Source organism: Melozone crissalis, unplaced genomic scaffold, assembly GCF_028551555.1.
Source record: "Melozone crissalis strain CALT ecotype California unplaced genomic scaffold, PUWL_Pcris_2 ptg000013l_1, whole genome shotgun sequence".
In the NCBI taxonomy this organism is placed as follows: Eukaryota; Metazoa; Chordata; class Aves; order Passeriformes; family Passerellidae; genus Melozone; species Melozone crissalis.
Genome location: NW_026535791.1, coordinates 42,716,564 through 42,731,756, shown reverse-complemented (window position 1 = coordinate 42,731,756; position 15,193 = coordinate 42,716,564). Strand labels below are relative to the sequence as shown.

Below are 15,193 nucleotides of genomic sequence, written 5' to 3'. Positions count from 1 at the left end.
GCTAATCTGTTTCATGTCTAAAACAGTAGGGATACTAAAAAAGTAAAGAAATCCCATCTGTATCAGTTAAAACCATGGCTTGAAAGGTTGCATTGCACCCAAATACAATTATTAAGCAATCAATGTATTGCTGAGTACAAGTATAAATTAGTTTATACCAGAAAAATGCAGGTATATAGAGGCTAATTAACATAGAGAATAGCAATCAAAAAAGCCAAATATGAGATCATCTTGCTATGGAAAACAATTAATAAACAACAAATAAATTTTTTTAAAAAGTAAATTCAAGTATCCGAGCTTCCCACACTAAATATTTGGATACAATTTTGTAGTCAATTTCAAGCAAGATTAAGATGATTTTGAAGTGTTTAGAATCTCTGAAGGTAAGCTTGATTTAAATGCCTAGATATGAATATGGCATCACAACCTCTGATGCCTTGTGAATGTTTCTGGTGTACTTATGCCTGATATCCCACTTTATCTTACATCTGAAGCTATTCTGCAGACTTGAAATCAGGTTCAATGTGCCTTCTGCACACACTTATATATAACATTATGTATGTAAGGACTCAGAATTAATAGCATTAACAAATAAAAGTCTCATGAACAGAACAGCAAGGATTTCCTTTCTAGTTTAGGTTTTGATGACTTCCCTTGGTCTGTGAAGTATGTACACAGCCTTGTTGTTCTACTACACAATTTTACTGGAATCTAGAGAAAGAGACCCTGAGACAACAGATACTAAGTCGTCTACTTACAGGCCATGTGTCTTATTTAAGGACACAGAACAGCACTGCAGGGGAAAACTTCATCAATTCTCTTCTCAAACATATCTCTCAGCAGATTCTGTCTGTTTGTATAATGTTTTCTTTTTCAGTTAGATGAATTATTGTGACAGTGAGAAAATTCAGACCCAAACCTCATGATTATACTGAAGGCAAACCAGGTTTTTATGGCTTATCCTGTCTGAAGTTCTGAATGAGTGTTGTGGCTTTGAAGCATTTTAGCAGTTATCTACATTTTCTCATGACTGACTTGACTTAACTACTAAAACCCCCTTTCACTACCACTTGAAATTGAACTCCTAGGTATTCTATTTTCACCTTTAGCTCAGTCTAAAACAAGTTTGCATCTGCACAGAGCTTTGGTTTAACTAGTATAATCACCTGAACTTGATAACTGAAATACAAACAGGTATGAATCGATCATTGTCTACTATCTTACATTTTTTCCAGGATATCACCCACTTAATACTCTAGAAGAATTCAGCTATACTACCAACTGAAGATTTACAGTGTAAAGTTATTTTCAAGATCAACACACAAAAGCACTACGATGAAGAACTGAGAAAAACACCGAAGAACGAACACAAAGAAAGAAGATTGCATCATCAGATTGCAAATATCTGATACACAACTTACAGAACAAATTGAGCTATACAGCTTGTTTTTCTCCAGAAACAGCTTAAACAGCACTTCTCTGTTATGGTTACAAACCTCTCCCTTAGAAAAGTTTGATACAATACCTTTCCCTGTGATATCAGTATTCCCCGTAACGTGTCAAACCCAACTGAGGGTCCTTGACCGGTCTCATCAAGTCTTCCTTCAAGATCAAACATTGGAATGCAAGGACAGAAGAGTTCTGAAATGTGATGCAGGAGCAGAAGCCTGTTTCTTAATGAAATAATGGGAATTTCCTGCAGATGATTGTACTCCATAGGAACCTATGATAAAGCAATGATATCCAAATGTTAATTATAATTATTATACACTTTATTGTATTCAACAGAACAACAATCTTTAGATTTGTAGGTAAATTTGTATTAGAAATTCACATATTTGCTTATTCACACTGTTAAAACTTCATACATGGAGTTCAGTTGTTTATAAAAGATACTAATAGTATCCATCTAAACTGAACCAAGTATTATATACATATGATGGCTAGAATACAAATGGTGTTCCATATCTTACAATTTCTCCATAAACAAATACATTTTACATCCTGTCATCAGTACTTCCAGGCATAGCTGAAATGCAGAATATTCAAAAAACAAGTCTTCTCAATATAAAGCAAGCATGAAGAACTCCCTTGGAAGGCATAACATTTTCATAGCTGCAAGGCAGAACTAAATTCCTGCCAATTTTAAAACTGAGTTACTGTTCCACATTTGGATTAAAAACTGAATGAAGAGGCTTTTTCAGCTTGGAAAAATGGAATCCTTTGGAAATACAGAAGTAAAACAAAGTGACTGGTTCAAACTTGAAGTCAAACTAAAGCACACTGAGTTTATACAAGGATTTGGAAAGGAAGTACATCTACTGAAAGGTCAGCAATAAGCACACTAAGTATGCTTAAAATCTGAATTCAATAAGCCAAAACCATTACCTGTGTAGGCAGCTTGCCAGCATTAGCAGGTTTACTGGTTGACCAAGCCAAAGTATGTGCTGAGCCACAGGCTACTCTGTTGATCTTTTTACCCTGAAGTGCTGCAACCAGGCGTGGTCTTTGGATGGCATTAGTTGTTCCATCTCCAAGCTGCCCTTCATCATTATCTCCCCATGTATACACTTCCCCTAAACCAATAAAAATAATTTATTATTCAGAGGCTAATATACAACCTTTTATCAATTATTTGACCAGATAAGGCCTTGGGCTGTAAAAAAGATTTCTGTGGCTGATGGCCATCCTAAAATCCACTATCTAATGCAGATAAATCTTGATTGACACAGTCAGGTCCACAGTCTCTACAGAGCAGCTGCATTTCTTTCCTCATAGTTTGTATAACAGAAAGGTTCTGGTCCAGAATAAGAGGAGATGGTAGAGCACCATACTCTGGAACAGAACATCAGGAACAGCCTGTATTTGACAGTTTCATAGCAAAAGAAAAGCCAATATAAAAACAAATTAAAAGGCTTAATATTTTGTGTAAGACAAAAATCCTATAAAAAACTCCATTACTAGACAAGATACTAAAATAGGTGCTTGCTGTTGTGAGATAATTGGGAAACACTTTAAAAGTAACAACCTCATTCCTGGGCATTTATTTTCTGCAGCTATATTCATTACTCACATTCATTTTCAGCTTGTATATTTCACTAGCACCTATAAAACACTCAGTTATTGCGCAGAGTTGTTAATTGTGGGAGTGAATCTCCTACAAAGAAGATTCACAAACTAAACCTGCTATGCAAGAAGCAATATTGTTTGTGCAGTGCTTCATTTGGTAAGTTAAACACTTCAACAAACCCACAGGACCCCAAAAAAGGCCAAGTCCATTCAATGCTACTGCTTGACCATTCTGTAATCACCTTCAGAGCGCTCTATTTTTCTTTGATCAGTGCTGATGCAACTTGAATTCTTTAATTTCCATTAATTTAGTTTTATGTGATCACTTTAATGTCATGCTTGCTGCTCAAGAAATATGCAGCATCTGCAAATACAAAATATGTCCATGCACACAGAATCAGCATTTTTAGCAAGGACAACCTACCAAGAGTTGACTAAAAGACAAAGTTTTAACTTTTTCAAATTCAGTGCTAAGAACTAAGTAAATGATTGGATTTTTATACCATCTTCAGTGCAGCAAACACAGTGCAAAGACCCCGTAGCAATTGCAATGACTTTCTTTCCTTGCAGTCCCTGCACCTGGCGTGGCCTTCTAACGTGGTCATCAGATCCATGGCCTAAGCGATGGTAATCTCCCTTGCCCCTGCACAGAGAAGAAAACATTTAAAAACTGAGTTTTAACTGTGGAAAAAAAGTAATGACACGCTATGTCTGACATTTGACCTGTAGATGTACTTCTTAAGTCCCATACCAAAATATTCTCCAAACATTCAACGTGAATCATCGCTACTTTGTATGGATGTGATTCTGCTGACTCAGTACAGATTCTTACAACTATAACACAATGTTCCTATCTAATCTGGGTAGTTCTAGTTCCTTTTATCACTTTTCCAGAGGGTGGTCTTTATTATTAACTCTTAAAGGAGTCAAGTATTAGAATAATTTATCTGCAAAAACAGTGTATTTACTATCTCAGAGACTGGAACTTCATACAGTTTAAGGATACTTAAATGTCATACAAACAAGGTAGTCGAGGGAAGTTGGGAAGGTATTTTGCTAAGTCTTTTTAAACATTTCAGTCTAGCAGTTTAAACTAAAAAAATTGGAATGGTGTAAGGAAGATTAAAACAATGATTTCTAAAATCAAATTCTCAAACTACAGCCACAAGCTAGACACAGTTTTGATAATACATGAGAATGCTATTTATGTTACCACTTTCTGCCATGCATGACACTTCATGCTTATCCTACTGACTTCCTTGCATCTTGCAGTGGTCAGTGTCTGGATTGACAACCCTGTGCTTACGTTTCCAAGAAAAAATACCTGGATTTTTCATTCATGGCAGTAGAAAATGTTTCCCAGAGTGGGAAAATTTATTACTAACCATGACTCAGGAACTCAATTTTTGAAAGAGATCAAAACAGCGAAGGAAGTGTAATACTGATATCTGTTAGAGATAAGGTGACTTCTAACGCTGTCAAAATAACAAATACAGAACACTCACCATGTATACACAGCTCCAGATTTGGTAAGGGCCACAGAAAATTGTGATCCACACTCTACTTTAACCACTCCAAGACCTGTGAGGGAATCAATCTAGAAAAACAATATCAAATTAAAATTAAATTAGTTTATTGAGGAGATTGTAGACTCAACTGTCTTAAGTAAAATATAACAACCTACTGTATGTCTATACGTATATTTACAAATTAAAATGTTTATGTAGATGATTTCGAAGAATTCCACTCCTGTCATCTTTCTATCATTTACTGAAAAGAAGCTCAAATTTCACAAACTGTTGAAAATCAGCTATAGAATGTTTTGCCCACAGTCACTCTGCTATTATCCACAGCAGAAATGACAAGGCTTTGTCTACTAACACTCAATCATCCTTAGCTTCTAAGACATGGGTGTGATTCTGCTGACATAATAAAAATATTTCCACCTCCAGCAGACCCTTCCTATTTATTCTGTGTAGAACCTTATGCTGCTTTACCATCGGTCCTACGGGACTGACTGATGAAACATAAACAAGCTATTTTTACTTTGTTACACCATGCTGGAAATATTTGGAAACAGAATGGGGATACCTGTATCCAAGTAATTAATTGTGATTCTCTATTTAGGAGCTAAAATCTGCTGTGCATAGGTACACACAGTCACAGACACATTTCTCAGACACAAGCAACATTCACCTTCATAACAAATGCTGGAACTCAAATTTAATGTCTATGGGGATTTCATCTATAACATGTGAATATATTCTAAGTCAACCATGCATTCACAGAAAGGGTTCAACATAAAGTAAGATTATTTTGCAATGAATTGACACTCCTTTCTGGACTGACCTTATGACTACTGTAAATTTATTAACACAAGGAAACATGAAGATTTCTTGGCAAAACCTAATGTTTCGACTGGAACCAAAATTAAGATTAGCAGTTTTTACACCAGCAATGCTTTCCAAAGAAAAACCTTCAAGTGCAACTTGGCAGTCAATTAAAGTGCAACTTTAACAGTCAGTACAAAGTTTAAAATCCTGTTACTATGGTCTACAAAGTTCACTCTTAAACACCAGAAGAATCCTGATGTTCCAGGATGGATGAAAGTTTACAACATTGGCAAATCTCTCTTCAGCATTCTCCACCAACATCATAGTTTCTAAAGCAATGAAAAAACTACACAGAAATACCTTCATGGGTACTTTACAGCCATCACTGCCTCCTCTCCCAAGTTTTCCATAATCTCCATCACCCCAGGACCAGACTGTATCATCATCAGTGAGGCACAGTGTCTGTGCATCTCCACTGCCACAGGCTATGTCAATCACGCGGTAACCCTGGAGAGCTTCCACCTGGAATGACATCACCCAGTTTTGTTCACCTTAAAATACTCAGTTATTTAGTTTCACAAAAGATCACAAACTCAGCTAAGAGAGGTGATGACTGGAACTACAAGTCTGAAACAGCACAGGAACACGGAAATAAAGGCAACTCTAAGAGCTTTTTTTCTTTTCAAACAGCAAAATGAAAACTAACTATGTATTTTAAATACAGGATTTATTGTCTTTTAATTGGTGAACTAGCTGAATATTTTACCTCAGTGTCAGGGAGAACAATACAAAACACCTAAGGCTATTAAAGACTACATTCTGTTGAAATAATTTCAGGCACTCTGGGCTTGTACTGAATACAGTATGTGAAAAAAAAAATCTTATTTTCAAGTACCCTTTTGCTAGTTTACAATTTTTGGGCGCTTGCATCATAATCTGAATTTAGTCGCCATCTTTTGAAATGACGCCACCTAGTGATGAAGTATGGGATCTGGAATCACAAAGTAAAAGGTTGGTGACCCACATACATCACTCCTACCACACATCCTTCCTATCCTTGCTAACACTTGAAATAGATTCCAAATGGCACAATCCATCATTCAAAGCAGCATGAAACTTCACCTATTTCTTGAAATCTTTAAAATAAATCCCTTGTAAGCTGTTTGGTGACCACAAGCAAAGTTTTGCAGTTCCTCTTTCATTTTATCCTTTCAATCACAGCAGCTTCTTCATTTCTTACAAACACATGCCACATGTTCACATGCCCTTTCATTCTTTGCATGCAGAAATGCAAAAAGTTATAAATCAGAAGATTTTAACTGGACTGAGACTGCTGAGTGCTCCAAAGGTTTCTTACCAGTTTAGGTTTTAGTTGGTCCTCACTATCTCCATGGCCAAGGCGTCCATACCGCCCCTTTCCCCACGTGAAAAGGTCTCCTGCAGCTGTAATGCAAGCGCTGTGTGCTCCCCCAGCAGCAATGTCAACCACTTCTATGCCTCTCAGAGACTCAATCACACGAGGGCGATCACAAGGGCTGAAAAGAAAACATCTGTCTGGACAAAACTTCTGAGATAGGCCACTCACATTCACCAGGGTATGGAGAGTCCTCTCTTAAAATGAGAATGAGGACACCTAAAATCGCTGAGTATCTGCTTTGCTCCAGTTTAATATCCTAAGGATTTCTTTTTGACTAGAAAAATTCATTAATATACAGCAACTATAAGTATCCATTAATCACTTTTTTAAAGCAAATTTTCCAGTTAATCACCTTTTTAAAGTAAATTTTCAAGTGTTACTTGCCTTCGGTTTCCATGACCAAGTTTGCCATCCTCTGCTTCACCCCAGGAATAAACTTCTCCTTCAAAAGACAGTGCCAAACAGTGCTTTCCTCCTGAGTTCACTGCAACTTTCTTTATGAACACGTGCTGAATGGATTCCAGTAAAGTTGGAGTAGAAACTGATTCTGTTCCTCCAATTCCAAGTCTACCACCTGCTCCATATCCAGTGGCATACAGCTTTAAAGTAAAGAATAAAGTTTAGTTTTGTTTGCCTCATGCAGAACATTCCCTAGAAATGAATTCTAGAGAAGAATTCTTAATGTATAGATGTCAGAATGCAGTTCAAGGAAAGTCTAAAAAAAAAACCAGTTTCTTACAAGCTTATTATTTTCTCTTTTGGAAAATAAGGAAATTGAAATATTTCACAAAAAATATTTGGGAAAACATGGCTACATTCAAGTCAATAAGAACTCTCACTGACTTAATGGATTTAGTGTGAAATATTAAAGCTTATTTTGTAAAACTATCAAGGGAGCATAGCTTTGCTTGATGCATTACAAAATCATCTATTGCCTGTAGCTCTCCTTCCAAGCAGCTCTATTCTAGTTTTTTTTCTTCTGTAGAATATACACACCTAAACTCAGTTGCTTCTTTCCCTTCCATCTCATAAGTAGTTTTAATTACTGTTTTTTACTCTTTTTGTCTCTCTGAAAATAATTTCTTTCAACAGAATGATGTCAAGAAATGCCACTAATCTGCTCTTTACCCTTCTGTGAATTATTAACAAGGATGATACTGACCCCAAGGAATCATTTCAGTACCTCACTAGATGAAGGTAACTGTTAAACAAAGCTATAGCTAAAATTCTCTCTTAACAGCTGCCATCTGTATAAAAATGAAAACTTTTCAAATTCATGTAATGATTTTTTTCTCTTACACCTTAAGCCTAAATTTCTGAACTGAGATTCTTTTTCACCCAGGATTTCAGCACCAGGAAATGAGATCCTGCAATATCTAACTTACTTTTAGCCAACTGTGAACAATCTCGCCCCTGTTAGAGAGAAATAATCACCCCTGTTTTAGGGAACTCCATGAGCATGCTGCGTGTATCCAACTTTGTTTAACAAAATCTGATCACATTTTTGAATTGAGAACTTAAATATGTTTCTCATTTCAGCCATTTAATGCAATAGTAACTGCAATCCTAGAAAACACTGGTGGGGTTGGTACAGTTCAGATTCTTTAAAAAACAAAAAAAACCCAAAAAACAAAGTTACTGCTATCAATAATAATGAACCCTGTAGTATGCACAATATTTTTCATTTAGCCAAACCCATTCTGAGTGAGGGTGAAATATTTCAAGATAGTCAAAGAAGCAATCAATTGTTATATCCTTACTTTGCCATCAGCAGTCACAGCAAACAGAGTCTGTTCACCACCAATTAATTGCACTGGTCTAAGGGTGGCAAGAGCTTCACATGGAGTTGGGACTTTGACCTTTGCTCCTTCAATTCCACCAAGCTGTCCTCTGTGATTATGACCCCAACCATAAATGGTTCCACTGCCTCCAGCTGAAAGTGTCCAATCATCAGGTCGTCTGCAGGAAATGCAAAACAAAATCTTAAATGAGCTTTTTATAAGTCACAAAACCAGCAGTTTATCATTGTACAACAAAGTATCACAAGACCAAACCAGTAACAGGAGAAAGAAATTACCTATTCATCCACTGGACAAGCTGCTCATCCTGCTCTCTCTTAAAGACATCATGGCACTCATGAAGAACATCCATATTTTCATTATCTGCCATTAATTCTCGGATTTTCTTCGCCACCTGTGAAATATTGTGCATTAAACAACATTATTCATGTTATCAATTACTCCTATCACAGTTGGCATAAAATCACTCAAACTCATTGTATCTTTTTACATGAGACACTTTCACAGGTTCCATTAACCCTGTGAAGTATTCCTGCAGTACCTCATCAAGGAACAGGCGAGGTAAGGGTGTCCTTTTATCAAGGGCCACAGCAACCCTGGATGCCATGCAGTATCTCCTGAACCAGGCCCATTTGTGTGTCTCTGCACAGCAAGGGAGTGTGTCCAACTCCAGATCACAAGCAAGAGCCACAAGCACCTTCAGACAATCAAGAAAAAAACATTTTAGAGAGGGATCAAAAATGCGCAATAAAAATCAGTAAGCGCTTGACAGAGATGAAGAGCTCATAGGCCAGTAGGGCCTGAACACTCTCAAAGACTTCAACAGCCTTGAAGTCACTAAGAGCCATCCTCATTACCCTCATGGATGGGGTAACATCAAGTGTAGCCCCACTATCTCACGTGGTTAGGTATCTAATTTCCTCTTTCAATCCAAAAATTTTCATAACCTCCCTGTGAAAAACATTCCCAGATTAATTACCTTTCCACATCAAATCCCACATGCTTAACATTTTACCTTCCATTTCTAAACTAAGTCTCCTTTCTATAATTCAATGAATTTCCAATTGATTTTCAGTTTGACTCAATTTCAAACCAATGTTCCAGATTAATATTGTGAACGACATATTACTTCCTCCTTCTATAAACTTAATATTTTCTTTCTGTTTAAATAGGTACACCCTCTTAGTTTCACTTTTATATTACAAAGGAAGCTTTTTCACCTTTTGTTCTTCTCTAGAATTCCTCAACTTGTTCATTTTTACTTTAAAGTACAGGGTCCATTTAAGACATTTCATTTTTTCCAACTGGATATAAAAAAAAACTTCAGAGTACTAAACTAACTGAATAGAAATATACAACACTCCTATTAGGAAAACTCAAAATCACTTACCAAGAAGTGTGCTTACAAGATGTTTTCCTGAGTTTCTCTGCCTAGCTAAATACTCTTTATTTTTCATTTGTGTATTTGATTTTCCTTTTAGAAACAGGATTCTGATTTTGTCAGTAAACATGACTGATATAGGACTAAGTGAGCTTAGCACATCTCAAAAAAATCCCAGAACTATTTTAATGTGTTCTTTACTGATTGTCCTGCATTACCTTAAAGAAAGGGCTGTGGAGCAATTGTTTGCCACCTCTCACAATGGGGTCTTCATAGTCAAACTGTCGCTGCAAAGCTTCTGGGAGACCTTTAACCAAAGCAGCTAAAGCACTCCCTGTGAAACTCTAGAGACACCACACAACAGGAAAGTTAGTCATAGTGCATGCATTACAGGAAGTACATTATTTACATGACTGTGACAAAACAGAAATAACTTCCCAACCTACAACTAGCTGTGTGAAATACCATTTCCATCCACTTGTTCAAAAAAAAAAAAAAATTATTTCTACTCTTTTTTTGGTAATTCAGAAAGAGCACCTGTTAAGTCTTGGAATTAGCCATTTTTTGCTTTCTAAACTGAAATACTTTTTACTCACTTGCAGACCTGTGCAAGAAGACTATTAATTTGCTCATTTCCTATATTGCCATGAACACAAAAAATGTTGTACATCAGGGCTAGCACTTTAATCTAACGTGAAAATGTGGAGAGGAGAGCACCACTGCCTTCTCACCAAAGCTCGTGTTTCTCCCTCGTTGTCGCCCAGGATGCGGTTGATGTTAATGGACTGGCCAAACTCCGTGGTGAGCAGCTTCCTCAGCCTCTGCAGGGCCCACATTCTGTGGCCAGCAGCTGAAGGAAAATAAGCACACAAAGAACATAATCATTTACAGCAAATCACCATAGCTTAAAAAAAATGACCTAATTTTAAGACTATACTCACCTAAGGCACTCAGCTGAGCACAAGCTGCTAGAGAAGCTGCCAAGCGAGGAACTATGCTCCTGTTGGAAGCAAAATTTAGGCGGAAATCCAACAAACACGTAACCAAATCCATTGAGGGACATGAAAGAATGCAACGATCTGAGAGAAGGTCTTTAGGGCCTGCAAGAAACAAAAAGGAACAACAGAAAAAAAAGCTGGGTAAGGTTTGTCCTCAGACTGAAATAAGAACAAAACTTAGGCAGGACTTAGTTGACCAAACACAGCACTCTAGAGGGCTCATCTGCCTGAGTTATCTATTCTACTTCCCTTTGAAGAGACAGGAATAAAGATGCACTTTCATGACTTAATTTTCATAATTTTAAAACAGATGAAAAAAGAAGGGCATTTCAGATGACTTGTGTCCCAGAGGTATCCTCTCTTCGCTTATGAAGAGGCAAATGAGAGGGGCTATAAAATATTTTTCTCTCTTCTCTACGTACAAGTGCACCTCTCAGGACTTAGTTGAAAACGCTTCCAAAGGATGAATGAAAATGTTTTGTTAGCATAAATGTAAATGAACGATTGAACTTTGGCATGTAAATACCATGCAGTGAGTGCAGTGTAAAAAGGAAACAAAGTAGTAGTAGTAAAATCTGCTCTTAGCCTCCTGCAAATGCTGTATGTGATACCTTACCTGCAGCTGGCATGATAGGATAAACTGTGAATCGCCATCCCCATCCATTCACAGACCCATCACTGATGAACTTCCACTTCAACTCATCCCCTGGAATTCGCAGCTCACTAGACCAATCTGACCACTCACGACCTGTTAGAGCAGGCAAGACAAACATAAAACATACTCAGCTACACTGTCTGAGCCATACAGAGCCACTCACCAATAGCAACTGGTGAAAAAGTAGAAACAGCACACAAAGGCAATAAATAAAAAAAGCTACGTAAAGTACATGAACATAAATGTAAAGATGTTACATTGAGTCTTAAGAAGTTGAAAAACAAGTCTTAAAAAGTTCAGTTAGCATTGCTAGCAGACAGCTGAATACCACAAGCAGAAGGCAACTATAAGAGCTTACTAAAATCCCTTGTCTTATTTTCAAATTATCTTTCATATTAAAAAAATATATAATATCCGGTACATTAAATAAAGCTTTACAGCTTCCAACCAGGAACCAACCAGAAATATCTCAGTAATGAAACACCTTTGAGGAAAAATGGGGCAACATGAAAAGTCTACATTATAACTGCACAGGCAATAGCTACTGAGACCCTTGCACATAATGCAGTGTATGGGCAGGTTCAACACAAAATTTGATGAGATTAAAAATATTCCTCTAAAATCTACTAGAAATTAGTAGTGCCTAAAAATTAAATCAGAGATATCAAGATTAAGGATGTGAAGAATTCATGTAGTGTCACATACAAAGGCCAGAGCAGGAAACAGAAAGAGCGAGCACCAAGTTATTATTTTGGACATTAGACAGCAGAAAAGCACTTCACATTTCTTTAAGTACTACCTGAAAAAGGAGAAAGCTAGCAAAATAAATATCCTTTTCCAATTTGTTAAAATACACTTTGATTATACTGAAATTCACACATGTTGGCAGGGGTGCTGAACACTGAATTTTACACTCCATCCACCCTTTGGAAGAACTGGACTACCTAACATGCACTTCCCAGAGATTCTCCAAATCCAAAGACACAAGATCGAACTTTGTGTCTACATCCTGCAAAACTTTTTAGTTTAAAAGACACTATCAATTTACACAGGTTTCCTTTCTTTGACTAGTCTATCCCTAACAAGAAGTCAGTTAGCAGCAGGGGCACATTTCCTTCAGCATTCAGGAGTGAATCCCACAGGACACTTTGGGAAGCCCTCTCTCTCCATCCCTACCTGATCGGACGGACACGATCCTGTTGACGCCGTCCATTATGGTGAGGGGATCGTGGCGCCGCTCAGTGGAACACTGCCGGTCAAACTCCACCCTCAGCCCCTCAGCACCTGAACAGAACAAAGAGATCACACACTTCTACAGAGCAACCAGTATCACAGAAAAATGCAGCATTTTAGAAACCCACATGTAAATCAAACAGTTGTTTGGAAGCCATAGTGCCAATTAATAAAGGTAACTTATTTTGATTTAATGACATTATTTGCCTGTAATTTCTTCTCATTGCAAGGCTTAAATCACAGCAAGCTCATGTGAATGGGGCTAGCAGACAAAAGACCATACCAGAACATTCAAAACCAAAGTTGCAAAAGACAAAAATATGCCCATTTACAGTTAAGGCAGATAGCTCTCTGTTGTCTGTAACTTTTGCTAAGTACTAGGTTATCGGTGATACTTTTGCCCAACGTCCAGGAGGAATGATCCATCTGACTCCACTGATATCAGAAGGTTAATTGATTACTTTATTAAACTATACTATTCTATAGTATATTTCACTACATCTAAACTGAATCTGCACAAGCACTCAACTCAACTGCACAGAATCTTATGACTGTCTGCTGACCAACAGTCTGCAGATGTTCTTGGCCCTGACAAGCCAAGGAAACAAAACACCATCACTTTGGGTAAGCAATCTCCATGTTGCATTCCACTATGGCACAACACACGAGCAGGGAATGAGATAAGAGTTGCTTTGATCATTCTTTTCTCTGCTTCTCTCAGGTTCAGAGAATGTGAATCCCACACTAGGTATATTACTGAATGAAGCACTAAATGAAAAGACAGCATTACAACAAAAAAGTATTTCCCTTGCTCAGGACTAGGAGATGAGTTTTCAATTACTAAACCTGAAAAAGACTCAGTCCTTCTCAGCTTCATAACTACATGGAGAACAGAAATGATATGCAACTGGAATCACACCAGTGAACCCAGGAATACATACTGTACAGAATTGAGATTTTCAGCAGCATGTAAGAAATCAGTTTAAAGAAATACTTTTTTATAGCAACAGGATCATGGACATCAACAGGACCATGTTATAGCAAAAGCCATAATATGGCTTCAAAAGTTCAAACCAGATTTTTTTAAGCTAAAGAACTACTTAATGCAGGCAGGCTTAAAAATAATTGAATCTTAGCAACATAACCCTAAGAATTCTGTACCTGGTATTTTAACTGTGCCACTAGAAGATGTATCATCAGTATATGGATGGCTGCTCTCTACCACAACTGGTTGTGAAGAGAGGCGACCACTTTGTGAATCAGTTGCTACATCTTCTAGTTCTGTGACACAAAGCTCCAATAACATATCAGCAACCTAGGAAAGGAAAAATACACATTTTATAAACTGTATGTTGATTAACTCAAGAAATCTAATCAAATTGCCATTCTTCCCAAATAAATAACTTGGTTTTGGAAATCTGATTCAAAACCATCATATTAACTCCAAAATATTATTTTTAGTAGTGTTAGAGCTAGAAAAACTCCTAAAACTAAAGGCCAAAAAACTTCAGTTTTCAGTAAGTAAATGACAACACAAATAACTGTTTTCCCTTACAGAAAAAGCAAACTATTAAATCTAAGCTATAGAGCATACACCAGCATGGAAAGGTATAAATATTTAACTAGCATGAAGTATTGCAAAACCCTGCTTAGGGAGGAAATGCCAAAGGTAATAATCTTAAAAGAGTTTCGAATAAAAATGCTGGCTCCAAAACACAAAAACCCCACACAAACCCAAAGTTGCTCAGTTACTCACTATTGATAATAAAGAAAGCCAGAATTAATGTAAAGTGCACACACAGTGTGTATGTAATTTGACTGGGAAAACTCAAACCCAACATAAATATATATAGTTAATCACCACAAACTGGGCAGGAGGAGTAACAGTTTTAGAAATTTTTAAAAAAAAGTATTGTTACTCATTAGGAAAATTACTAGTTGAAAGGTAAAGCTAACAGAAATATTAAACAGCTTTCAGTTCATGACTGTACACACATATTCTATAAATAATTTATGATTTGTTACATTCTGCCAGCTATGTCAAAAAAACCCCACACCCTTGGATACTTTGTAAAAAGTGAGAAGCTTCAATGCATGAAATGTACATCTTAACAGTTCAGAAGATTTATTGTATAGTTAACAATACAATATACTAACAGCATTTTTAGCTAGTAATAATGACTGCATCAATTTGAAAAATAAACTCAGATGCAAAAAAACTCCCAACATGGAAGTTTTTTAACTAACATTCTACAGATTGAGTGAATAGAACTTGGTTAATTTAGCTTCATTCCAATACCCACTGACA

General features: G+C 36.8%; 1 protein-coding gene across 3 annotated transcripts in view; it reads right to left on the bottom strand.

The window, feature by feature from the left end:
• HERC2 (HECT and RLD domain containing E3 ubiquitin protein ligase 2) overlaps positions 1-15,193 on the bottom strand; it is a 102,553-nt gene that overhangs the window by 10,891 nt on the left and 76,469 nt on the right. For all 3 annotated transcript variants that reach the window (XM_054272344.1, XM_054272346.1, XM_054272345.1), the window contains exons 70-85: positions 14,047-14,200; positions 12,829-12,936; positions 11,614-11,745; positions 10,941-11,099; positions 10,731-10,849; positions 10,218-10,343; positions 9,160-9,315; positions 8,897-9,012; positions 8,580-8,778; positions 7,204-7,418; positions 6,760-6,937; positions 5,763-5,924; positions 4,575-4,666; positions 3,573-3,712; positions 2,389-2,576; positions 1,526-1,723 (exon numbers count right to left, since the gene is read on the bottom strand). In XM_054272344.1, the coding sequence (XP_054128319.1) occupies positions 1,526-1,723; positions 2,389-2,576; positions 3,573-3,712; positions 4,575-4,666; positions 5,763-5,924; positions 6,760-6,937; positions 7,204-7,418; positions 8,580-8,778; positions 8,897-9,012; positions 9,160-9,315; positions 10,218-10,343; positions 10,731-10,849; positions 10,941-11,099; positions 11,614-11,745; positions 12,829-12,936; positions 14,047-14,200 (2,442 nt within the window). The remainder of the gene's footprint in view (positions 1-1,525; positions 1,724-2,388; positions 2,577-3,572; positions 3,713-4,574; positions 4,667-5,762; positions 5,925-6,759; positions 6,938-7,203; positions 7,419-8,579; positions 8,779-8,896; positions 9,013-9,159; positions 9,316-10,217; positions 10,344-10,730; positions 10,850-10,940; positions 11,100-11,613; positions 11,746-12,828; positions 12,937-14,046; positions 14,201-15,193) is intronic.